This window comes from Callorhinchus milii, unplaced genomic scaffold, assembly GCF_018977255.1.
Source record: "Callorhinchus milii isolate IMCB2004 unplaced genomic scaffold, IMCB_Cmil_1.0 Scaffold1, whole genome shotgun sequence".
NCBI classification, from domain to species: Eukaryota; Metazoa; Chordata; class Chondrichthyes; order Chimaeriformes; family Callorhinchidae; genus Callorhinchus; species Callorhinchus milii.
The window spans coordinates 41,167,569-41,194,066 of record NW_024704742.1 but is presented as its reverse complement, the minus strand read 5'-3'; the positions used below and the strand labels follow the sequence as shown (position 1 = coordinate 41,194,066).

Here is a 26,498-nt window from a genome sequence, read left to right as displayed (position 1 = left end):
TCAGCTTTTCACCATATATATGGATAATTATTTGGGGAGGACAAGTTTGCAGGGTATGGGGAGAGAGTGGGGGAGTGGGATTGAATTCTCTTTTCAAAGAGCTGCCACAGACACAATGGGCCGAATGGCTTCCTTCTGTGCTGTAACATTCTATGATTCTATGATATAAATGACTTGGATGAAGGAATAAAGAGTTTTATATTAAAATCTGCAGATGGCACAAAGTTAGGAGGCACAGTAAACTGTGTAGATGGGAGCAGGATGTTACAAAGGGACTTAGATTAAGTGAGTGGGCAAAACTTTGGAAGATGGAATTCAATGTGGGGAAGTGTGTTGACATCCACTATGGATCCCAAAATACCAAAACAGCATATTTCTAATATTTTCAAAGCTAAGAACTGTGGAGGAGCAAAGGGTTTGGGTGTCCACGTACACAAATCACTAAAAACAAACTCACAGGTGCAAAAAGTTATCGAAAAGGCTGATGGGATGTTGGCGTTTATCACAAGGGGTTGCAATATAAAGAAGAGGAAATGATGCTTCAACTTTATAGGCCTTGGTCAGACTCCATCTAGAGTACTGTGTTCAGTTTTAGGCACCACACCTCAGAAAGGATATATTGGCTCTGGAGGGGATGCAGCACAGATTCACCAGAATTATACCAGGGCTTAAAGGGTTGAACTATGAGGACAGGTTGCATAAACTTGGTCTCTATTCTCTTGATTTGAGGAGGTTGATGGGTGATCTAATTGAGGTTTTTAAAATAATAAAGGGATCCAATAGGGTAGATAAAGATAAACTATTTCCTCTGGTGGGGAATCCAGAATAAGGGGGTCATAATCTTAAAATTAGAGCTAGGCCATTTAGGAGTGAAAGCAGGAGGCAGTTTTTCAACCAAAGGATAGTGGAAATCTGGAACTTTCCCCCAAAAGGCTGTGGATGCTGGATCCATTCAAATTATCAAGACTGAAATGGATAGATACTTGTTAGGTAAGATTATCAAGGGATATGGGGCAAGGGTGGGTAATTGGAGTTGAGGTACAGATCAGCCATGATCTTTTTTGATTGGTGGAACAAGCTCAAGGAGATGAATGGCCTACTTCTGTTCCTATGTTCCTAATAACCTTATGAAATATTAAATGTACTACTGCAGGCAATCATTTTTATGTTTCCATTTCTTTAGCGAATTTGAATTAACTGTGAATATTTAGTAGTGTAGAGTTTACAGCAGGTCTGCTTTAGGGGTTGTAAGTGAAATATCATTTGCCTGCCTTATTACCATTAATTCGAGAACCATCTCTAACCCTCGCTCCTCCACCCCCAAATTAGCCACTTGCTAGAAACGTTAGAGCCCCTGGACAAAAAAGAGTAGAATATTTCCCAATTACTGTATTATTATTGTTAGTGTGGAGACGTCTGTGCGTTTATCTGCACAGCACAGGTTCAGCACAAGTTGATTTCAGCTCATTTCTGTCTTGAGAACGGATAGAACTGAATTCCCATTGAGGATCCAGCTCCCCTTCTCCCCCCCCCCCCCACCCCCACCCCATTGTGAGCTGAGCCATGAAATTTAAGCAATCAAAGATTTCTTTTCAGTCCTCCACCCAATCATCATAGCAATCATTGCCCTTTTGACCTATGGTGAGAACTCACATTGAATCATAGAAGAAAATAATTCAGTCGCTTAATATTCACCTATTTGAAGCGTCAGATACATACATTTATTTCTCTTACAAAAGAGAACGGTCCAGTTATGATATTACATCTTAAAAGGAGGCTTATACTCCCATCAGTGTAGCAAGGATGATTTATTTCAAACCGTCATTTTTGATGTACATTCATTGTGCCTTTCAGGCCAGTGTGACATTGCTTTCATTGGACAGGTTTACAGTAAGTTCAGTTTCTCTTAAAGCCAGCCGGGTTCTGTTGTATTCGCTCCCTTGGAGAAAAGGCTTGGGGCATGAAGTGGATGCACAGGCCCGTGGATTGCATGAAACAGCAGCATTTGGTGTAGGCATGACGGGCATTCAGGTTTATAAATGGATTGAAATTGTCATTCTTTTATTGCTTTTCCAGGCTATTACCCATTGAAACCTTCCAAACTGTACTCACCACAAGAATTTCAACCGACCTTCCCGATTCCCTTCCCATTCAACTCCAATACTATGTTGGATCGAGACATGGGGTAAGTGTAATGTTTTCACAAACCCTAGTTTGATGCTTGTTTGTGCTTTGGCTTGAAGCAAGTCATTTAAATTTGCTTTGCAGACATAAAGTAAAAATATTGCAAGCCCAAAATAAAAGCTGCAACAAGAAGTTAGTCAACCAGCTTCTGCAGGGGAAAGACAGGTTAATGCTTTGTGGGCAACTCTTTATCTAGGTTCAGACAAAGGGCCAAGCCCACAGTTCTGTCCTAAAATAAATCAGAAGGGCTGCTCTGAAAATGGTTCTAACCACCTTAAAGAAAGGTTCAGTGCTAATGTTTTGAAGTTGCTAGAATGAAGGTTTAATTGAAGGTTGCTCAGTGAATGCAGCCCATTGCAATTTTCCTGTGCTGCTTTTACGTGACCAGCTTCTCTCCTGAGGCAAGCCTGCAAATTTGGAAGAACCCTGTTTGGAGTCTTGCAAGTAAGAGGACCCAGGTTTGATTCCCTGGCAGGGCAAAACCTGAGGCAAGTTTCGTTACTTCACACGTCTGTTTACCTAGCAGTAATGCGCCGGTTGTTAGTCTATTAGCAGATTGTTTTCCAGGGGTAATAATCCCTAAAAAATAATAATAATTTGTTCACCCAAATCCACGACTGTTTGTGGGACACTACTTTGCACAATTGGCTGCTGCATTTCCCACAAAATATACAGTCAATTCACTCTACTGTATATTCTGTGAAGCGCTTTGAAACTTCTCAACAAGGTTAAAGGGCTATATATCAAATGCAAGGATTATTATTATCATTATTATTATTATTTGCAGTCAGATGTCCTGTTGCCTCAGCATTTATGGGAGATCTGACTCATAATTGAAAAGTCCAGTGCAGGAGCAAGTGCGTCCAGTGATGTGCTGAGTCATGCCAGATGTCATTGCTCGAGGCAGTGTGATGACAAGACATTTGGGCGCATCAAAACAATTTAAAATATATGGTTTACAATTTACGCTGCCCAAATAATATGAACGGAATTGGGAAAAGGCTGGGAGCAAAGCTGTCTGATATTTAGATGCATTCTCCAGCCTCCACTGCCATTACTTGAATAATAATAATCTGTACATTTGGGTACCAGCGATTTTGAAAATGAATTTCTGATGGCATTTAATGCCTGGGCCATATTCTAATCTGTGTTTAGACCAAGACACACAAGATTGTTTTGATTTGATTTCATTTTGCAAAGTTGTGTATTCTACAACTGATTTACCAATAGTCTGTAACTTTTCTTAGTTGCTTAAGCCGCTCTGGGTATGGAAAAACTATGTCAGCACAATAAACTCCCTGTGTGTCGCCTGACCTTGTCCCATATAAACCTTTGCTTTAAGGTTTGGCTACCGAGGTTATTTGTTTTTAATCGATTTTACCTTTAGTTTACTCGCTGCAGCATCACATTTAAAATCTTAGATCTAATGCTGAAGAATGGTTTGACCTTAAAGCTGGAAATGTTGAACTGTGGAGTAACAACAACTTGCATTTATATAGGTCCCTCACCCAGGGTAGCATCCCAAAGCTACCATCGGAGTAAGTCAAAACCATGCACAAACATAGAAATGTATCTAAAATAAAATGAATTTGGTGATTTTTCTCCACAATGCTGCTAGTACCAATGGGATTTTATAGTTTCAAAATACAAAGCTGTTCATGTTTTATGCATTGTTAGCTGGGTTATTTATTGCATATGTTTGTAATTATGTGTTTTTCTCATTGTCATTCAGTCCTGCATATCCATCATCCTTCACAGAACCAGATATGGGGTAAGGTGCAGTCATCTACTTACTATGAACATTTTATCTTGTGCATAATGCTCTCTGATTAAATCTATACGCTTAGGTTTATACGCGTATATTTGTGAGTATGTAGCATTGCTATCCCATTGAACTGGCCTTTCCTTCTTGAATGAGATTGACTGAATGCCATTATTGATTCATTGCTGTATAAGTATAGTAATATTTGTTAATTCCTGAACCCTATTCAAACAAGAGCAAAACTTCAATGAAGGAGATATTGTAATCCTATTTTGGTGTTCCATGCTGTTGATGAATGTTAGAAAATGTTGTCCCATTTGGCTGAGGTGGTGCAAGTTATTATATTCCAGGGTTTGTTTGGAACCTCTTGCCTTCACGTTTTTTCCCTCAGGACAGTAACCATAGACTATTGTTCCCAATACCCTTGTTTAAATGATCAAGGATGGAGTGAAGTGTTCCACCCAGTGGCCAATGCTGAGAACAGCTAAAACCCTTGCGAAGAAGCGAACACATGTCAGGCAGCCCTGGGGATATAAACTTGACATAAGGGAGAGTGGGGGAGGAAGAGAAGGGAATGGAGAGTCAATGTTTTGATCATCATTTGTTGGAAGACAGCTGGTTCTGCAGCACATTTAGCCAAGTTTAGCTCGGAGTTTTAAGGAGATGTTTTGTGAAAAGAAAACAGGAACAAATTTGTCTCATGACCAAGTGCAGGATGAAGGACAATGCATTTCATAGTTTTCTGAAAATCTTTTAATGATGGCTTACAGCTGTCAATGCATTCCCTTCTAGTTTTTACCCTTAACTGACTGACTGACTCCCATATGTAAAGCAGACTGCTCGCACTGAAAAATATAATTTCTCCAGTAAGAATGTCCTTCCTGGTGTCTGGCCAATTTCAAGACAGACACCAGGAAGTATGTCTTCACAAAGAGAACATTTAAAAAATTTAAACGTTTACTAGGAAGAGTATCAGAGGCCAGGATGCAAATTAATTTAAGAAAGATCTTGCTGTTACAGGAAGATGGTAGTTGGAGTATGCTGTTAGAATATGGTCAAATGAGTTCAAGGGCTGTCGCTACCTGAACCAATATTGTGACAACAATGATACAATTAACTTTAAACATTTTAATTTCCTAGTCAACTGGCTTTGAAAAAAAATTGCTAAAAAAATTATAATAATCCTTGTGTTTAATAAAGCACCGTATCACTTTGTCAAAACGTCTCAAAGTGCTTTACAGGATGCAATTCTCTCTCGCTACACAAAACTGTTGAATGAGTAAGAAAGAAATCTGAATCCGAGATGATAGAGTTGTTGCTATAGTACGATATTCCTTCCAAAATAGCCATCCTGCTTTCCAGTATATCATCGAGTTGTTTGTTAAATGAGTCCAGTGTCTACTCTCTACTGCTCCACTGTGTGCAGAGTGCCTGAAAGCTTGTCGGGAAGAGAAGAGGATCTTGTGTCAACATTATCAGAGGTCAGTTTCTTCCCGAGAGGATACACTGGAGAGAAAATAAAATGGATGGAAACTCACTCCAAGCTGCTTTTATACAACTCATGGGAACATAGGAATGTGCAGGACTGGAAAAAAATCTTTAGTGGTCCATCTGGATGTAGGTTGCATTCTGAATCTCTTGCCCAGGTATGGTGAGGGGCAAAAATAATAAAGCATCTTCTTTTGTGGTAAACCATGCAACGTGAATAACTGGACATGAATAGCTGATCCTTGGCAGATCAGACCATAATTATCTTCCTTCATATTTCATTTTCTGACTGCATTGTACAACCTTCCGTATTGCAGCCCTTACATGTGGTGTTGCATTCCTTCCTGGATTCCCTTCCAGTTTTTGTCCTTGACTGATTGACTCCCACATGTAAAGCAGACTGCTCGCACTGAAAAATAAAATGTCAACAATTATCCTCTGATCAAAAGGCAGTCACTGAGGTAGATTTTCAGGTAGGATCTGAAAGCAAATAATTGAGGCAGAGGAATTGTGGGAGAGGGTTCCAAATGGAAGAGGTAAAGTGCCTGCCAACGATGGGGTGGAACAGGAAGGGGGTATGGAACAGGCTGTGATTGGCAGATTTCAGGGAGTTTCCAGGGAAGAAGGGTTGTAAGAGATTACAAAAAATCTGCACAATCTGAAATATTACATGAATACAGTAAATCTAGATCCAGATGGAATTTCTCCCCTCAAATTATGTTATCATAAATAATCTTGTATTTGACATAATACGGCAGCTAATTTGTGCACAACAATGTCCAGAAACAGCCACAAAGTGAATGCCCAATTTATCTGAAGAATTATCGGTCAGGACACTAGGAGAAACTCCCTTGTCTTCTTGAAAAATGTCAAGGGATCATTAACAACCACCTGAACAGGCAGATGGAACCTCGATTTAACATTTCATCTGAAGCACAGCATCCATGCAACACTCTCCAGTATTGCGGTGGAGTTTCTACCTAGAGTAGGAGCTCAAAGTCCCATTGGGGAGATTGAACCTACATATATTATTGTTTGATTAGCGAAGAGGTAAGCGATGTGGCTGAGGTGAAGAAAAGCATTTCTTTTCTTCATCTCCTTAGCTCCCACATTGGTGACTTCTGTTTATCTGTTGTGCGTCACAAGAAATTGTGGCTTATCCGATCCGTACATGCAATTCCAAATACTAATACCCATATAAAATAGTCACTTTGATTTTTCTGAAGATTTCAAAGAATTGTATGATCCTAGTGGGAATACTATTTGAATTCATCTTCTGGGAAGGCCTATGAGATTAGAACACGTATTCATTACATCGAGGCTTGACTATGCAAATTCCTTGCTTGTCAACCTCCCCAACTACTCCCTCCACAGGCTGCAGACCATCCAGAATCCTGAAGCCGGTGTCCTCTCCCGCACTAGGCTCCACGACCCTATCACCCCCATCCTTGCCCAACTCCACTTGCTTCCCGTCACACAGAGGATACGGTTCAAGATCCTGGTCCTCCCCTTCAAAGCCCTCCATGGCCTTGCTCCCCTCTACCTTTGTAACCTCCTAAACCCCTACGACCCTGCCCGTTCCCTCTGCTCAGCGGGCTCCGGCCTGCTTCACGTCCCTGCCTCGCCTGCCCCATCATCAGCGGGTGGGCATTCTGCCACTCTGCCCCCACCCTCTGGAACTCCATCCCGCAGTCCATCCCCTCGCCCCCTTCCTTGCCTCCTTCAAGACCCATCTCAAGACTTTTGTTTTCGACCCTGCTTCCAATCACCTTTCTTCTGCCCCTGCCCTCCGCCCTCCCCAATCCAGATCCCCAGCTCGGATCTCAAACTGATTTGGCCAACACCTTGGGACGTCCTCCCGACATAAAAGGTCCTATACAAATGTAATTTTGTTGTTGTTGTAAAAAAGAATATCTTGATTGGGTAGAGTTTAGCAGCATTTGAAACCTAATGCATAATTCATAATATCGCTGATTTCAATTCAGTGTGCTTCCAAAAAGTGAGAATTCACCAAAAAAGCTCTCTTCTGCCTCAGTTCTGCTCTTCCTCATTCTGATGTTCCTCATTGTGATACTTTTGGTCTGTCTTGTGCTTACCAAGGTCAGAGTTACCAGTCCTGGGGAATGAAACATCCTTGCATTCCTATCACATAGTGTCAGCTTCCTAGGTCAGGTAGAATGCAGCCAGATGTAGAGTGCAGCTCCATTCTGCCCTGCCCCAATCTCAGTAGAGCAGTCCCCGTTTGCGCCCATCTTGACTTTTTCTGTTTTCACAGCAGCCAGTTTTGTGACCTCTCTGAGTGAGAAGATCAATTTTGTGCCAATTTGACGGCAGTTTTGTGTTGTGGACCTATTCCCCCTTGTGGGAATATGGGTTGAATATGCACTCATTTTACACAGGACTCTTATAGCCAGCAAAGAAAAGCTCAATGGTAACTTCTAATGAGTATGAAGGGATTCATTTTCCACCTTTTCTTTTTAAGGTAGATATCACAACATTTTGGTCACCCTGTATTTTAACAGTTGTCATCTTTTTTAAGAGGAATGGATGAATGGAAGCTCAACCTCAGGTGGACCGATGTTAAAAATCCCAAGGCACTATTCGAAAAGAGAGGGAGTTTCTCCCAGTGTCCTGGCCAACAATCCCCCAGACAAAATTGGTCACTCACTTTACGGCTGTTTGTGGAACATTATAAAATACAGTCACTACAAATTATAGTAAATCCTGTGAAGCGCTTTGAGACATCCACCTAGCATGAAAGGGTGGATGTCTCATCTGCTTGTCGGTAAACTTACTGAATTTTGTGGTCTGAGTTTCCACTGCCAAGAAGCAAGAGGTGAATGATACATTCTTATTGCCAAAGTTAAAATTGTCCTGACGAATGGAGACAAGTCCGTAATAGTGTGTTTGAGAAGTGGTACTTGTACGGATTCATTACCTATATATGTATAGTTGAGGACCGTGGTGCATTGTATTAACCACGTGCTTGACTTCATCAGAGGAGTTGGGGTTTGGGGTAAAGCTATGGTGATTGGACTGCTAGTTTCTGTGTTGAACTAACTAAGAGTTAGAGTTACTTATCAGAAAATCTAAGCATTTCAGCGAGGATTTTGGAGCACAATACAGTATCAGCATTTACTGTTTATACAAGTTTATAGGTCTTCACATTCCATTTGCAACTCCTCAGCTCTATTGGGGTCAGTGAGTGATCTCCTTATTGAGCCTTTGCTCCTCTCAACGTAGATCCTAAGAGGTAACTTATCTGCTGACTTCCCCTCCTGAGGAAATCCATCAGCATATCAAAATATTACGGCCTTTTTTTGTTCAGCTGGGTGTCTCACAGGTGCAGAAACTCAGCACCATACTTAAATGTATCCAAACCAAATTGAGATTTCATTGAATTCCATCTACTTATGGAAATTCCCATGTCTGGAATGAAATGCACACTCTCTCTCCAGAGGGACAAACCCTGCTGTGTCCCTTCAGAGAACACGGCCAACATTGTAGCCTTGTAAAGTGGAATAAGAGGAGCACTGATTTAGAGGCTTGCCTCATACTGGTGGTGTGTGAGCAAAGTTGACGTTTTACATCTATGTTTTGGAATTGTTTACAGTGAACCTGAAGTGTCGCACTTCAGAGCTGTGGTGATAGCTCAGTTAGTGATACAGTACTTCATTCTGATAATGGAGCAGCAATGAAGTGCATCAAACATCAAGATGGCACGGACTGTCCCTGCCAGGTTGTCAATCACCCTCTGGCAGTGGCATATTCACTCCAATATTAGACTGTAATCATTCAACCTGATCTAAAGCTGATTTTTTTTCAGCCTGCATGTCAGCTCATCTCTTGACTGAGCACTGCACTAGGAGGTCAAGCAACTTCAGGTTTCCATGTTCTAATTGTTTTTCTTGGAGCAATAAGTTACCAGAGGCTGATTTTCTGGTCAAGACTGCGGAATTAAACTTTGTGATGACCTTAGCGATCAGTTGGGCAGGACAACAACAACAAAATATACAGTCAATTCACTTTACAGTATATTCTGTGAAGCACTTTGAAACGTCTCAACGACATGAAGATGTTATATCAAAAACAAGGATTATTATTATAACTCTTCCCTCCACAAGCTGGAGATTATTCAGAATGCTATCCTCTCCCATACAAAGCTCTGTGAAGTGATCACACTGATCTTCGACCTGTTCCACTGGATCAAGCTTAAAATCCTCGTTCTCACTTTTAAAGCTCTCCACGGTTTGCTCCTCCCTACTTTCGCGGCCTATTAACACCATATCAATTTATTTGCTCCTTCTGCTTGGCAGGCACTGGCCTGCTTCATGTACCCTGCCTGTCCCACCATTGGCGGTCGGGTCTTCGGATTTTCTGCCCCCACCCTCTGGAACTCCATCCCAAGATCCCTCCACCACGCCCCTTCCCTTGCCTCCTTTCAAGGACCGTCTCAACACTTTCCTCTTTGACTGTGCTTTCAGTCACCCTCCACCCTCTTACCCTCCACCCCTCTTGAATCAAACTCCCAGCTCGTATGCAAATAGTGCCTTGGGATGTTTGTCTGATGTGAAAGATGGCATGTGAATACAATGGTGGTGGTGTTGTTTTCCCCTTAACTTCCCAAATTATGTTAGTCATTTTATTTACATATGGAAATTCAACCCCAATTAGAACATTTGAGAATTTGTAAAATTCTTCAATTTAATTATTTAATTCTCAAGCCGCTTGACTATACGTTCTTTTAAGAACTACAGAAAAGGTTAAAACTGAATTGAACAATTTTTCAAATTCTGCACACTTTAAGATAATAATAATTCTTGCATTGGATGTTTTGCCTTATCACGTCTTTGAGACATCTCAAAGCGCTTCACAGAATGTACTGTAGAGTGAATTGAGACAGGATATTTTGTGGGCGAAACACGGCAGCCAATTACGCACAGCAGTGTCCCACAAACAGTTATGGATTAAGTGACCAAATAATTATTATTATTATTTTGCTCCAATATAGAGTAAATTCCAAGTGGAATTTTTTCCCAAACTTGAGCATTTTTAAGTGGAATCATTGTTATTGCGGATACAGCTATGAGCCACTAGATGGAAATGGTGATCCAGATTTTGTCTGTTTATATTCCAACCACTGCAGTTTCAGACTGACAAATCTTGTTTATTTAAAATTCAATTTGCTTATAAAAAAGGCCAGTTATGAGTATTTGGATTGTTTTGTATTTCTTTTAAGAATTAATTACTGCATGCTGAATTAAGAGTTACTGCGAGTACATATTATAACTTCCAGAAGCACGGGAATGGTTGTAGAACAGCATACATACATCAACATATATTAATAATAATATTATTATTATAACATAAACCCATGAGCAGAATTAGTCATGTATAGATAATCACTGTGGATCACATGAAGGCAAATAACTGGATATACTTTTGGTCATCAGTTTAAACCCAAAAGTTTAAAAGTAGAAGCCTCCACTGAAGTGTATTATAATAACAGTAATAAAACAGCATTTCCTTATCATCACTACTGAGTGCTGTGTGAAAATTGTTCCTGGACACCTTAATTCATTGGTGATACTGTAATATCTGCTTGGGTTTCAAATGTAATTCAATCCAAACTTCAGGAAAAACCCAAGGGTGTGGGGTCATTGAGGCCAGACTGGCATTGCTTCCCACAATGAGGAAGACAGGAATATGGTAGAAACCGAGTTTCCTAAGCACAGACCTTGGTGTGCACAGAAATGCTCTTACCTCTGTATACCTCTGTATACATTCATTCACTTTGCATTGCATAAATGTTTACTTCAGCTAAGGACTATGGAGGTAAACTAGTCATCAAAGAATTAGAGAAGTGACTGAGAGAAGTTACACTAATTTGCAGTTGTTTTTTGAAAACCTCGAGACATTTTTTATTGCATTACAAGGAGGAAATAAAAAGCCATGGTTTTAATTCAGAAATTGCAGTATATTCTGGTGAAGAGCTACTCATTTACACATGGTTGTTGGAAATCTGTATGGTCATTCCAAGTTGATTTTTGTTTGCAATATTATAAGAGAGCAATGAAAATCCATGTTTTTAATTCAGATATTGGGTGTGTTCTGGTGAGTAGTTCTATTGTTTAACAAGCCTTCATGTGAATAAGATTGTTTCTTTTAACATTTTAATGTGTGTGTTGCATTTTGTGGGCTACAACTCTCAAACTGTTATTATTGTAATATGGTATATCTGAATAATATTTTGTAATAGAAGAATACAACTCATTTTGTGAGTAATTGAAATAGATGAATAATTGAGGTTCCCAATGAGACGTTAATTCTCACATCAGTTGAAGAACACAAGTTCATAAGTTCTTTTAAGAACCACAAAAAAACAACAAAATTACATTTGTATAGCGACTTTCACGTTGGGAGGACATCCTAAGGTGCTGGACAGACAGAGTTTCAGACCCGAGCTAAGGGTCGGGGTCAGGGAGGGTGGAGGGCAGGGGGGGGAAGCAGGGAGATCGGAGGCACGGTCGAAGAGGAGGGTCTTGAGATGGGTCTTGAAGGTGGAGAGGGAGGGGGCGAGGGAGGGGGAGGGACTGCGGGATGGAGTTCCAGAGGGTGGGGGCAGAGTGGCAGAAGGCCCACCTGCCAATAGTGTGGCGAGCGAGGCAGGGGACATGAAATAGGCCAGAGCCCGCTGATCGGAGGGAGCGAGCAAGATGGTAAGGGGTTAGCAGGTCACAGAGGTAGGGGGGAGCAAGACCACGGAGGGCTTTGAAGGTGAGGACCAGGATCTTGAATGTATCCTCTGTGTGATACTAGTGGAGTTGGGCAAGAATGGAGGTGATAGGATCGCGGCGCCTAGTGCGGGAGATGACACGGGCTGCAGAGTTCTGGATGATCTGCAGCCTGTGGAGGGAGGAATTGGGGAGTTCGACAAGCAATGAATTTGCATAGTCAAACCTCGATGAGACAGTGGCGGAGCCGGGCGATGTTGCGGAGGTGGGGGAAGGCAGAGCGGGTCATGGCGCAGATGTGGGGTAGAAAGGATAATTGAGGATCAAACAAGATGTCAAGGTTCTGGACTGGCTTAGCAAGGTGGAGCTTGCAACCATGGATGGTGATGCTGTCAGCACCTGAGGTGAGGAGGTGCTGACGGGAGTCAATCAGGAGAGCCTCGGTCTTGTTGACGTTCAACTGAAGAAAGTTAGCTCTTATCCAGGACTTGATGTCCGACAGACATTCTGTCAGGACAGCAGGCGTCCTGGAGTCATGGGTGGAGGCAGAGAGGTATAGTTGGGTGTCATCCGCATACATGTGGAAGTTGACCTCATGCCTGCGGATGGTGTCACCAAGAGGGAGCATATAGATATTGAAGAGGAGGGGACCAAGGACAGAGCCCTGAGGAATGGTGCGGGGGCTAGAGGAGAAACCATTTGTGGAGATGAAGTGGAGGCAGCGTGAGAGATATGGTCTGAACCAGCTTACAAGTTAAACAATTTGCCAAATTCTGGATAGTCTAAAATGCTACCCAATGCGTAAATCTAGACCCAGGTGGAATTTCTTTCCATGTATGTTTTTAAAGTTATTTATTTTCCTGACTTATTCATTGTACAATGGCTGATCACATGAAAGAGCCATCTCAGTATTGCTCCAAATCCTCTTTTGTTCCTGATTGACCTGTTTCCAGTCTGTTTTGACTAATAGGGATGATTGGTTTGACAATAAAATTAACGCTCTTCATCTGATCAACAAAGCAATGACGATGTCAACTGTACTGGGACGAGAAATCCACAAGTAAATGAGTCAAAACTGCTGCAGTAAATCAGGAATGTTCATTGCACCCCCAGGGAATCATTAAAACACAGATGCTCTCTGTCACGTAACTGCATAAAACCACATACAGTATTCAGTAACATTCTTGTTACTTTAAATTGGAGCAGAGAAATGGTGTTCGATTATTGTGAGTGTATTTTGTTCTGTGTTCAAATTAGTGGGCAATTGCTATCACAAAGGGTTAAGACTATGTCACTGATTCCAATTTGGGCTCCAACCATGGAGTACATTGCCAGGGAGAGTGCAGATGAGCAGTGCAAGCAGATTTGAAGAGGGTGCTAGCTAGGTTTTTAAGGAAAGAAATAATTGAATAATATAAGAAATTAGAGTATGTTATTCGTCAAACTTTGGAATGCTCAGATGGTATGCAGTGGTAATTTCCAGTCCTGTGTGTTTCTATGTTCCCATATAATGGATTAACCTGCCTCAGTTGATAGGACTCTCACCTATGAGTGAGAAGTCTGTGGCTTTAAGCCCGATGTCAGTACTTTACTCCCACATCGTCTAGGCTGACACTCCAATCAGTGTGTGCTAAATTGGTGGAGATGCCATCCTTCGGATGACACATTAAACTGAGGTCCCATCTGCCTGTTCAGTTGGATGTTTGATATCCCATGGCACTATTCGAAAGAGAAGCTACAGTAGTTTCTCCCAATGTCCTAGCCAACAATTCCTCAGATAAAATTGTCCAAATTGGCTGTTGTGTTTGCTTACAAAAATACACAGTCACTTCACAGTAAATTCCTGTGAAACCCTTTGAGCCAAAAGAATTACGAAGGGTCGTGGTCCCGAAACGTTGACTCACTTTCCTTTCTCCATAGATGCTGCCTGACCTGCAGAGTGTTCCCAGCGACGTCTGTTTTTGTTTTCAGATCTCCAGCTTCTGCAGTATTTTGCATTTTGTTTGTTATTTAACAATCCTACCTGTCCCATTTACCACAAAGTTCCTGCAGTTAATTGACGTTCCACTGTGGGGCTTGCATCCCAAACAAATAGGTTTACAAAATAAGTTTTAAAAAACTATTTACTCCTTTCTTTAAAAACTGCAAGAATATGCTATATTGCAATTAAATTGGAAAAAGGAATGGAATTTCTGATGTGCTGGTCAACAATCCTCCATATTCATTGATTATTTACGACATGGTTGGTTGTCAGGCTGCGCTGGTGTATATCCCTGCCATTTTTGGTGTTAACCTGGCTTAATTGCTTGCACTCATGTCTCTTGAGTCAGAAGATTGTGAGTTCAAGCTCTATTCCAGGCTTTAAACTCACAGTCCACTGCAATACAGCGTTGAGGAGCGATGCATTCTTAAGACTTGGTGTTTTGGATGCAATGTTAAATTGAGGTCCTGTCTGCCTGTTTAGGTAAATGTTAAAAAGATTCTAGGACACTCGGAGAAACTCTTTCCATTCTTGACTACTGCAAATGAGGCCAATCTCAGTGTGGGCAGTCAGCTCTCCACTGTAATAAAGAGTTATACAATACGAGTTATGTTTTTATGTGTGGATTGTGCCAGATGAAGCTGGGCACTTTACAACGCAGTCATTTCAACCTGGGCTCTTTGATAGAACGCATGGTGGTATACTAAGGCTGGACTCAGCCAGAGGAGGAGATTCAGATTGTCTCCTACTCTCTTGGCTGTGAAATGATGGATAAGGTGGAGAGACAGAAAGGGCAGCAGCAAAATACATTCAAACATGATGTTAAAAGGTTTAAAAAGTCACTGATTTGTATGAAAGGTAAACCTAGTTTGCGCTGGATGAGAGCAAACTTCCTTCAGATGAACGTTGACAAGACGGAAGCCATACTCTTCGGCTCTCGTCAACGTCTAAAATCTCACGGTTCTCATCTCCACCTACCTTACCTCCCCCTAGAACTCTCCAAACCCGTACGCAACCTAGGCGTCAGGTTCGACCCCCAATTATCCTTCCTCCCCCACATCCAGTCCCTTACCAGCACCGCCTTTTTCCACCTCCGTCGGAGTGCCCGTCTCCACAAATACCTCTGCCCAAAAGGCACTGAAACTCTGGTCCATGCCTTTGTCACCTCTCAGCTGGACTACTCCAACGCCCTCCTCACCGGTCTCCCATCCACTACCATCCATAAAATCCAACTCATTCAGAACTCTGCCGCCCGCATTCTCACCCGCACAAAACTCCGCTCCCTGATCACCCCAGTCCTTGCCAGACTGCACTGGCTGCCTATCCCAGAGAGGATCGACTTCAAGATCCTCACCTTCGTATTCAAGTCCCTGCACTTCTCTGCACCCCCCTACCTCTCTGACCTCCTCTCTCCTCAAAACAGCACCCGTTGCCTTTGTTCCTCCGGGTCTGGCCTCCTCCTTGTCCCCCGAGTCCTCCACTCCACCCTCGGCAGCCGTGCCTTCAGCCACTATGCCCCGAAGCTCTGGAACTGCCTTCCTCACTCCCTTCGTCTCGCTCCCTCCCTTCCCATTTTCAGGACTCACCTTTCTTTTTGACCGCATCTTTGGTCACCTTCCTTCCCCTCCCCCTGGCTTGGCCCCGGGATCCGTTATTGTGAAGTGCTCCGAGACGCTGTCCGGCGTGGAGGACGCTATATAAATCCAAGTTGTTGTTGTTGTTTATATTGAGCAACTATTTCAAATTCGATTGTTTGTGTGTGTATTAATATATTGACAGTTTCAGGACGGGAATAGACCAATGGTCCACTTAATCTTCACATTCAACTTCTCATCTGATCTCATCAAAACCCTGAATCCTTGTCATTTCCAGGAACTGTTTTGTATGTACACGTGTCTCTGATTATTTTTGATGGAGAGAAGATTTTGTGGACAATTGAGCAATTAATGGAAATCCCAGAAGGTACAAAAGCTTATGTTATCAAAGCCTCATCTGAATGACATTTCTTCAGAGCCTCAGCATTCCTTTAGCGTTAGCCTAAATACCATTGTCTTCAGATTTCAGATTGTGCAGAGTTTTGGAAAATTCTTCAATTCAATGTTAACCAGGAAGCTGGCTTTCCATATTTCTTTAAAAAAATTAAATTTAAGAATTTTTCAAAATTCTGTGCATTCTGAAATTTGAAGACAATGGACCTAAAGGATTTTTTTTGTACCTCTGGTTCTTCCATTTCAATTGTCAGAATAGCACCTTCGACATTTCTAGAGCCTTCATACAGGTATGTCATCCCAACCTCAGTGATGAACTGGCCTCTTGTGGCATATCTTTGAGATATTAAGTTGGTTACATGACTTCCTTAGCCATTAGGTCATAATAAATGGACATTCACTATCTTATTGCAACATTTACCTAGGAGTTCCTCAGGGCTTAATATTTGGCCCACTCCGTTCCTCATTTTCATCCACACTCTAATAATTTTCTGCAAAAGTGATGGCAATTATTAGTGTGGCATTATTATGGTGATAACATCAGCTTCTATAGAATGGCTAACCAACCTTCTGAAAGGCATGCACAAAGTCAGAGATTAAATTGAGACAAAATCAAACTGTGGGCTAAAAAAGGTGTGTTAATTTAGGGGTCAAAACCTGTAGCTCCAGTGAAAAAGACTCTGATAACCGCCCATATAGAATCCTACAGCACAGAGGAGGCCCTTGGCTGTTACGAAGGTGCTGAGCTCTCTTCTGTTATAAGCATTCACCTTTTTTTTTGATTATCAAAACCACGCTACACTGAAGCTAAAAAAATTGAAATGGCAGGAATATAGTTGCAGAATAGGAATTGTGAAGGAAGCTTGGCTGTATTTGTCACAGTCAGCAACTTTTTCTGTTCCACAGTCTCTGTATCTGCCAGTGTTTACTTTTAACTGCAATTGGCCGCTGCAGCTAAAAACCCATCTGTTTGCTGCTGGGCGGAGCACGTACCAGACCTATTTAGACCAGTGAACTGGAAGAGGGTGGTTTACTCAATCCCAGAGTTTGCTCTCCACATTGTTAGAGAGAAGGCCAGACTGTCGGATCTCCACAGTATTATCACTGGAACAGAATTACTGACAAGAATCATTTGGACTTATGCCAGAGCTCAAATGTTTATGCCAGAAGCACAAGAACAATTGCAGTACAATCAGTCCAGAAAGGTGGGGTGGAAACTTCTGGCAAGATTTTACTGTAGCTTCCCCTAGTTGCATCTGGACCTCTGCCCCTTTTATCCAATTCATACAGTTCAATTGCAGACCAATCATTCCTTGTTGAAGCATGCATTAGTCCATAGGAGTACTATAGCAGCAGCCACTGATACCACAAGTCACTGTGTTTCTGAGACCGAAGATTTCTCATGGTATTCGTTCTAATACCATTATATTAAAATCTAAGATTGTGCTGAACTTTGGGTAAAGCTTGAATTTGGTCTTAATTGGGTAGCTGGTTACAAACAACTGTGGTAGGCCCTGATCACTTAACACGAAATTTAACAATTTTCCAAAATTCAATGTGATTATAAATTTGAAGACTGATCTTAAGCCTGAGGAATTTCAGGTCTTGGTCTTTGTGTGCTGAAGCAAATATCAGAGTCAACCTTGTGAGACACTTGTCCTTGCTGGAGGTACCTCTTGGTGCATCATGTTGGGAAACATTGTAATATGCAGCATCCCACAAGAAGTACAACTAGTCTTAGCTGAAAGTCTATTTTATCTTTAAGATTTAATTTTGGCTGAATTGTGGGGAACAAAGTCTTAATTGGGAACCCTCTTTTCCATCACGCTTAACAAAGACAAGCTTCCAAATTAACACTGAACATAAGAATTTTTCACAAATTTGGGCAAGCGAAAATAGCAGGCAAAGACTTGGCTGGAATTTTGGGTTACAGGTTGGTGCTGGATTCAAACTCCCCAAGTCTGAGAGGTGAAAGGATAGTGTACTAAATAAACTTTTATATCTTACAGTCTCCACACACTCCACTCCGCCCTCCCCACACTATTTTTAAAAATAGATTGAATTGTTCTGAAACATCTTTTTATTTGTATGGTTGGTTAATGCTACGCTTTATGCTTTCATTCATCATAATGTTGTTCATAATTCTAGATGTTTCTCTTTCAGTCTGCCTCTCAAAAGTTGTTTGGCTTTTCAGAGGGCATTTGAGAGAAAACATATGGTGATTAGAATTTTGACCTGGAAAAATAAACATCAAAAATGTCAGTTTAAATTGTGTTTGAAATGTTTATTCCGACTGACTTATTCCTTGCAAAGCAACATTTCCAAATGTCTATAAATTTAGTTATTGAAACTGTTTTTAGAGCTGTATTAAACAAAAATTTATTTAATCTTTTAATGCCACATAGGGAACTTTCCCAAATATGTGAACAAATTATTCACAAAAGCTGGTTTATGTTACATCTGCAGTGTCCCTTCACACTGATCTATCCTAGGCTACAGATTAGAATTATCCAGATTGTTGGGGGGAAGATAAATGTTCTTCATGCAGGCATTGATTATCAGGTTGTTTCTGACACATTGATGCAGAACACCTTTCTAGATGTTCTGAATTATCATCCAGAAAGAATTTCTGAAAAGGATTGAAGAAGACTACATTGTCGAATAACAAGATAACAAGTTGTTTTTCAGCATCATGAAATCTTAAGTCCCTGAGGCTAGATCCCTAATAGAGGACAACCAACTCCTTTATGACGTGCCTCGCTGTTTGGCTGTAATGTGGTTGTCCTTTGGACCTATGAAGACAGTTGCCAGATTTCCTGTGCACTGTGTGCAAGCACAGCACGGAGGAAGAGATATCAATGATGCGTGTTTTTTAGCAAATGACACCAGCCATGCCCCTTCCATGTCATAAACATTGGCAATACCCAGGAAGTGACATCTTGGTGGCCATTTTGGCTATGCGCCCTGTTTATGGTCCTGAAACAAAGCAGTATTAAACTCAGTAACCCCATCACACCAACTCTAGCCAGGCTTTACTGGCTCCCTATCATCGAATGGATTTCAAGATCCTCACACTCATCTTCAAATCCCTTCATGCCCTGACAACTCCCTATCTCTCCGACCTGCTTACCCCCCAACCCATTCCCACTGGCTCCAGCCTTCTGATGTCCCTCGTGCTCTTCGTTCCACCAGCATTGGCCACACTTTCAATCGCACCTAAAGACCTTCCTGTTCGACCATGCCTCCGTTCACCTCCCCCTCCCCCCAGTTCAGCGTCATGCTCTGCCACTGTCAAGCGATCTGGGATGCTATCCTGTATGAGGGGCACTACACATATGCAAGTTGTTGTTGTTGTTCATACAAAATCCTCCATGGCCTCACCCCACCCTACCTCTGTGACCTCCTAACCCTCTACCAACCCACCCGTTCCCTCCGCTCAGCCGGCTAGGGCCTGCTCCACGTCCCCCGACCCACATGCCCCACTATTGGCGGGAGAGCCTTCAGCCACTCTGCCCCTAACCTCTGGAATTCCATACCTCAGTCATTCCACCTTCCCCCCTCTTTCAAGTCCCACCTCAAGGCCCTCCTCTTTGACATGCCATTGGTCACCCCCCTTCCCTTCTCCCCCCTCTGACCCCAGCTTGGGTCTGAAATGCTGTACTCTGTCCAGCACCTTGGGACGTCCTCCTGACGTGAAAGGCGCTATACAAATGTAATCTTGTTGTTGTTGGAATACACCTTTTTTAAAAATCACATTGAATTACAATTCTCTTTAGTACCCATGACTATTTAGCTCAATATTGCCCCTGGGTCAAATCGTTTGAGCCTCTCTCAAGGTTTTGAGCTCACATTCTTGGCTGACACCTCCAATACAGTACTGAGAGATTACTGCATTGTTACTGATATTGTTCTGTAAATGAGACATTAAACCAGGGATCTGTCTGGTTGTTGAGGTAGATGGCATTGCTTTGAAAAAGAAAACGTTCAGGAGTTCTCCTAGTGTGCTGTCCAATTTGATTCATCTCAATGCTGTTTATGGGATGTTGTTGGTCCAAGTTAGCTTCTGAGTTTACTTACTAACAACAGTGAAAAGTAACACATCATAATGAAGTGCTTTGAGAAATCTTCATGTATTAAACGTTATATCAAATCCAAAATTTGGTCTTTGTTTCTTCCTCTTTGTTGATTTTAAAGGGACATATTTTTGTTTAAACTAAAGACAATAACTTAATTGAATGAACTGGCTTAAAAGATGTACTGAAACTGTCAGCGTGACGGTGCTGAGTTCACTCAAATGGAGAGATGGACATCAACTCAGGCACTTCAGTGATTTTCCTCGACAGTCTCCCCAGCTCCTCCATTCAAAAGATCCTGCTCATTCAGAACTGTGCTGCCCACATACTGACCCGGACCAAACTCTGTACCCACATCTCATCAGTTCTGGCCAGGCTCCACTGGCTCCCCATCACCGAACGGATCGATTTCAAGATCCTCACACTCATGTTCAAATCCATTCACTCCCTGGCACCTCCCTACCTCTCCGACCTCCTCACTCCCCAATCCACCACCCGGCACCTCCGCTTGACTGGCATTAGCTTCCTGCTCATCACTCGCACCCTCCGCCCCACCATCGGAGGTTGTGCTTTCAGCCACTGCACCCCAAAACTCTGGAACACTCTCCCTCAATCCCTCTGCCTTGCCCCCTCTCTCCCCTCTTTCAAGTCCCAACTGAAGACTTTCCTCTTTGACCGTGCTTTTGGAGTCCGGCTCTACCACTGTTAAGTGCTCTGAGACGCTACCCTAAGTGGAGGGCACTATATAAGTGCAAGTTGATGTTGATTTTGTTACTAACTGTGTGAGGAACTTTAGGTGCCTCTTTCTGTAAAGTCCTTTCTGAGATATCTAATTTCACTTTAGGTGCCTCACTCATCTTTTTTTTACTTTTCATATCTCGAGAGGTCACTTCAGTGTTGCAGCTGGCCAATAACTGAACTTGGACAAGTTAAAGGCCCTGACTGGTGAACAAACATTTGAGTGTTTCTTAAGAACCTTTGTCTTGAGTTTGATATTCTCGCTCAACCACATTTCCTGGTAGCCCTTTCCAGGTGTTGAGCTCCATTTGTGTTAAGAAAGACATCTTGGCATCTGTCTTAAAATTGCTGTTCACAACCCTGAACTAGTGCCTCTTATCCTGCTGCCTTGGCGGATCTGAAAGTATTGTTGAGCTTTACTTTCACTATCCCGTTTAACATCTCGTATATCTCTGTAAAGTCTTTTCTGAGATATCTAATTTCAAGGCTGCAGAGCCTTAGCCGAATCGCTCCTCATAGCTCAACCTTCTGTACAAGGTAGACAACCATCCATTGTCTACATTGTGCAGTATTTGCATCTGCAGATTCCAATGAATATAACCCTTAATATGTATAACTGTAAAAAAACAGTATAACATGCATTCAAAAGATTCAAAAGTGATGATGTTATATGGAGGAATGTGTGGAAAGTGAATAAATGCACACATTGCATATACAGAGAACCAATACAATACAAAATTACATTTATATAGTGCCTTTCACATTGAGAGGACGACCCAAAACGCTGGATCCAAGGACGAACTGACATGGAGTTCAGAGCTCCATATATCTTATGGCTTTTGCCTCAAAACTATGGCATTAAAATTTGAGAATATTCCTAACTTCATTCTTAATTTAGAAGCTTATTTTCCTCAGTTTGCGAAATGCATTCTCAGTGTAATAGGGGAAATGTATGTTTGTGGGGTTGAGTTATAATGCCTTGAGAATTAATGCCTGCATCTCAAGATTTCCCTTTATGTTGCCAGCCCCTTTGTTTTTAAGAGTGATTGTGTTGGAGTATTGTAAATCGGTCGAAGAGACAATGCTGTTAGTCTGGTTTTGGCTTGGTTTTGGTTGATTTGTTTCCTCTATGACCCCGTGGTGATTACCTAGCCAGAAAACTAGAGAGAGAAAGAGCAAGGAAACTAATCCCACTGTGATCATTTTGCTCTGGAGAGATGGACGTGCAATCCACTGCCCCCAAATCATTGTGTAAGGATCAGTAGAATTAACTGTACTGGAAACAGATGGCAACTTTGAGACTTGTCACCCATGGGACAGGCAGCACAAAGGTAAACAAGCAGTCATCGGTAGCCAAATCAAGGGTACCAGCTGCCTCTCAATGGGAGTCATTATCCTCCCAAACCATCAATCCCAAACTGCAGCATTTCAGGAGTGTATGTTTTCCGATTAATAATAATAATCCTTGCATTAGATACTTGCATTGCCTTATCACATGTTGAGACTTCTATAAGCGCTTCCCAAAACATTGTAAAGTGTAGTGACTGTGTATTTTGTGGGTGAATCGCAGCAGCCAATTGTGCACAGCAGTGCCCCACAAATAGTTGTGGATTGAGTGACCATTTTTTAAAATAACTCTCACATCCATTTGAGATGATTTCCTAATGGAGTTATGATGAACTGGGTTCTGCAAACCATTAGGGGTGATATTCTCCAAATCCACGCATATTTCTTCACCTCTCCCTTTATATGTGCAGTAACAGCCACTATCACCCCCACCTTGAAGAAATCTTCCCATGACCCATCACCCAACTCTTCCCTTCACAAGCTGCAGATCATCCAAAACTCTGGAGCTTGTGTACTCTCACGCACCAGGCTCCGCGACCCCATCACTCCCACCCTCGCCCGACTCCACTGGCTCCCCATCCCCCAGAGGATCGAATTCAAGATCCTCGTCCTCACCGTTAAGGCCATCCATGGACTTGCCCCCTCCTACCTCTCTGACCTGCTGACTCCCTACCAACCTGCCCGCTCCCTCCGTTCAGCGGGCTCTGGCCTGCTCCACGTCTCCCGCTCGACCTGCCCAACCATTGGTGGCCGGGTTTTCAGCCTCTCTGCCCCCACACTCTGGAACTCCATCCCATGGTCCTTTCACCTCGCTTCCTCCCTTGCCTCCTTCAAGGCCGGCCTCAAGATCCTTCTCTTCGATCGTGCCTTTGGTCTCCCTCCCACCTCTCTGCCTTCCCTCACCCCTATACCATCCCTCCCCCATGCTCAGGCCCCGACACCTGACTGTTCAGCGCTTTGGGACGTCCTCCCGACGTGAAAGGCGCTCTATAAATGTAATTTTGTTGTTGTTGTTGTAGTGAGCTTGTTGATTGTTTATTGCAAGGATGCTGATAACTGCAAGATTCCCTTCACTTTTCAACATCAGGGGAAGTACAGGGCTGCTCAAGATAACTGCCATCTCAGATTTCTTAAACGTGTAGATTTAACACAATTTATTTTGTTAATACCTTAGCACCCGAATGGCAAATGTTCACTAGTTTTGTAAACTTTAAACATAAATGAATGCATTGAATATCCAATTCATACTGGAAAATTAGTATTGTTTTAAGTTAGCTTCCTCATTGAAACAGTAGTAATAGTGCAAGGTTGATCTGGTTTGAGTGGTATCGATTAGGTGCTAAGCTCAACCCAACAACTTGCACATTATGGAGCATATTTCACAGTCTAGCTCCTCACCAGATGGGTTCAGAAATCAGATTTTATGCAACCAGTTTCAAGCAAACTTTCAGACTTTTTAAAAAAATGTTTAAAATGGCTAGGGGGGGGCAATTAGATCTCCTTTAACCTTTTTATTGTCCTTAAAGAGCCAGTCGCATTCCTGGCTTAAACACAGGAAAACATGTAACTGCTATTCGGCGTCTCTTAGCCCCACTTTCCCTTTGCCCTTTGTTGCACATGTGCAGATTCCTCCTGAGCTCTTGATGAAAGTGGGAAGTACCCTAATTACTGTGTTACTGAAAGCGATGTTTTAAGAGATGTTAAGTTCTCAACCAGATTGTTTAAATTGTTTAATAAAGGTGACGTTATACAGTACTTAAGAGGATTTGTATAGAATTCTAGTGTCACACTCTCTGGATTTGAGGTTGACAGTTCTATTGTTTTTATTTAGTTCTAAGATCAAATTGAAAATACTCAAATAATGTACTGATTCCTCCTCAAATCTTGCTGTTCAGCTTCTTCACTTTTGACATTCAGATTGTTTTCCACCTATATACCTGTAGTTGTCTTTTGACTGGAAGCAAAATGGCATAGACTGGATGATTTGTGCTGTAGAGATTTGATATTCATTATATGAGAGGGGAAGGAGGAGGGCTACGGGGCATCCATTGTTCTTGAAGGCATTGTAATAACATGTATGTTGGGAAGATGGTTATGAGAGTTAAGGTTGTCAAAGTGAGCCCGAAGCTGAAATATTCCTTCTTAAATGCAGGGAAAGTTGCCTCTCCTGGTATGGGCTGTTAATTGAAGTGGAGAGCACACTGTTTTTGTTCACTTGGTGCAGTACATTTGCTTTATGATTTGTTAAAAATCATTCACCTTGGAAAAGAGATTCACACTGTCCGAAGAATTAGAGTGGAGTGACTTAGTCAATCGCTATTGCATGCGAAAGGTTACGCTTGTATCCCGATACGGCTATTTAAACATCACCGACAAAAAAAATTACTTTCAGAATTGCATTTCTTTAGGGTATGGTTGCTTACATAGTTGGTGCTGCCAATCTTTCACTTGCAGATTAACTGTGCTGTACTTTGTGTGGTTATCTTAACTGTTTAAGACTTGCTGCAATTGCATTTGTTACCAAAGTGTTTTGAATCCCATAGTCAAAATTGATCAGTATTGTTGAATGCCAAAATAAAATACAAGAAGAGCATTGTTAAAGAGTAGCATTAAAGGGTGTGGGAAGTGAGCAAAACAAGTGGTTCGAATGGAGAAAAATAATAATAATCCTTGCATTTAATATAGCACCTTATTACATCGTTGAGATGTCTCAAAGCACTTCACTGTAAAGGGAATTGATTGTATTTTGTGGGCGAAATGTGGCAGCCAATTGCACACAGCAGTGTCCCATAAACAATTGTGGATTGAGTGACCAAATATTTTTTAAGGGTCATTACACCTGGAAAACGATCCGCCAAACGACTAATCACCGAGTTCCTACTTACTGCTAGGTAAATAGAGGTGTGTGGAGTAAGGAAACTAAGGTTTCACCCTGCCCAAGAATGAAACCCAGGTCCTCTTGCTTGCGAGGCGAGTGCCGTTACCACTACGCTTCAAGACTCCATTGCTGACCGAATGAACTGAGTAGCCTGCATCTGTCTGGTAAAATTCTGTGACTCTAAGTTGGATTTGGTTCACATACCATTTCTGCCATTGCCTGATCTTTGCCTGAGCAAAGGGAAAAGCAAAGTTTTAAAGTTGAAAGTTCCGAAGCACACTGCTTAGTTTTAATTTGGGGATATGATTTAATGGAATTTTAAGAAGATCCTCGGAGGCACTGGCATATCCTAGGTGCATTGAGTCAGTTGTGCACCAGAGGAATATGTACTGCACTGAGGTTAGTGTACCAGCCCCGTAGGACGTGCAGTGTGACATACTATAGGGAAAGGCTTTCACTGAAACCAATTAATTCTGTAACAAAGCAGGGAATTACTGAAGTAGAAAACTGACGGCTTAAAATTGAGTTTTTTTAAAAAAAGTGGGTTTAAAGGCTTAAAATCTTGTTCAAATGATGTGTACGGAGAAAGGAGCTGTCAGACTTGTGAATTCAAACTGTGTTCCAGCTGGGTTTATTGCTGTTCCGTTTGTATATTATTTCTCTGATAAAGCCAGTGTTTTGATACACTTTCTTCAGCTTGACCAGTCCTATGCCACTCACAGAACAAATCCTGCTGGGTTTTTCCATACTAATTTGCAATGATTATGTTATCAGGCTAGCCAGGCAAAAGGGAGGAGCAACTGTAATTTCAAACCAGGATTAGGTTGAAATAACGAGGTCACTGAATTGCAGTTGCCATGACTACAGCACATCTAAGAATATGGTATGCTGCTCGGAGATGAGTCAAGCCTGGATATTTTGATGCCGTTGGATTTTAGCAAATGGCTTTCTCCTTTTAACTTATTGTGGCCTCTTTACGAGTGGAAGGGCAGAGTTTCTTCACAGAACTATAAAATCACTTGAATGCTGACGACCTCTTCATCCCCAAAACATCAACGTTTATATTCTGTGTCATGTGTATATGCAAGGTTATTCTCCGTTATTAAGAAGAATTCGCAGACCCAAGGAGGAGGGGTGTTGGGTGGGAGGAGGAGAAAGAGTGAGAGAGAGAGAGAGAGAGAGAGAGAGAGAAAAGAACTGCTGGATGAACTTGGTAAATTAAGATGTTTACTGCACAAGAAGGCAATATTTTTGTTTGTTCCTTAAAGCAGGGAATGTGTATTTTTGTTCAGCCGGGTTCTGACACATGCCAAAACCCATCACCA

General features: G+C 42.0%; 1 protein-coding gene across 8 annotated transcripts in view; it reads left to right on the top strand.

Moving 5' to 3' along the window:
• The window catches only part of LOC103175802 (LIM domain-binding protein 2), a 261,273-nt gene that overhangs the window by 31,017 nt on the left and 203,758 nt on the right, over window positions 1-26,498 (top strand). For all 8 annotated transcript variants that reach the window (XM_007889013.2, XM_042340893.1, XM_042340890.1 and 5 more), the window contains exons 2-3: window positions 2,077-2,185; window positions 3,917-3,955. In XM_007889013.2, coding sequence (XP_007887204.1) covers window positions 2,166-2,185; window positions 3,917-3,955 — 59 coding nt within the window. In that variant the 5' untranslated portion in view covers window positions 2,077-2,165. The remainder of the gene's footprint in view (window positions 1-2,076; window positions 2,186-3,916; window positions 3,956-26,498) is intronic.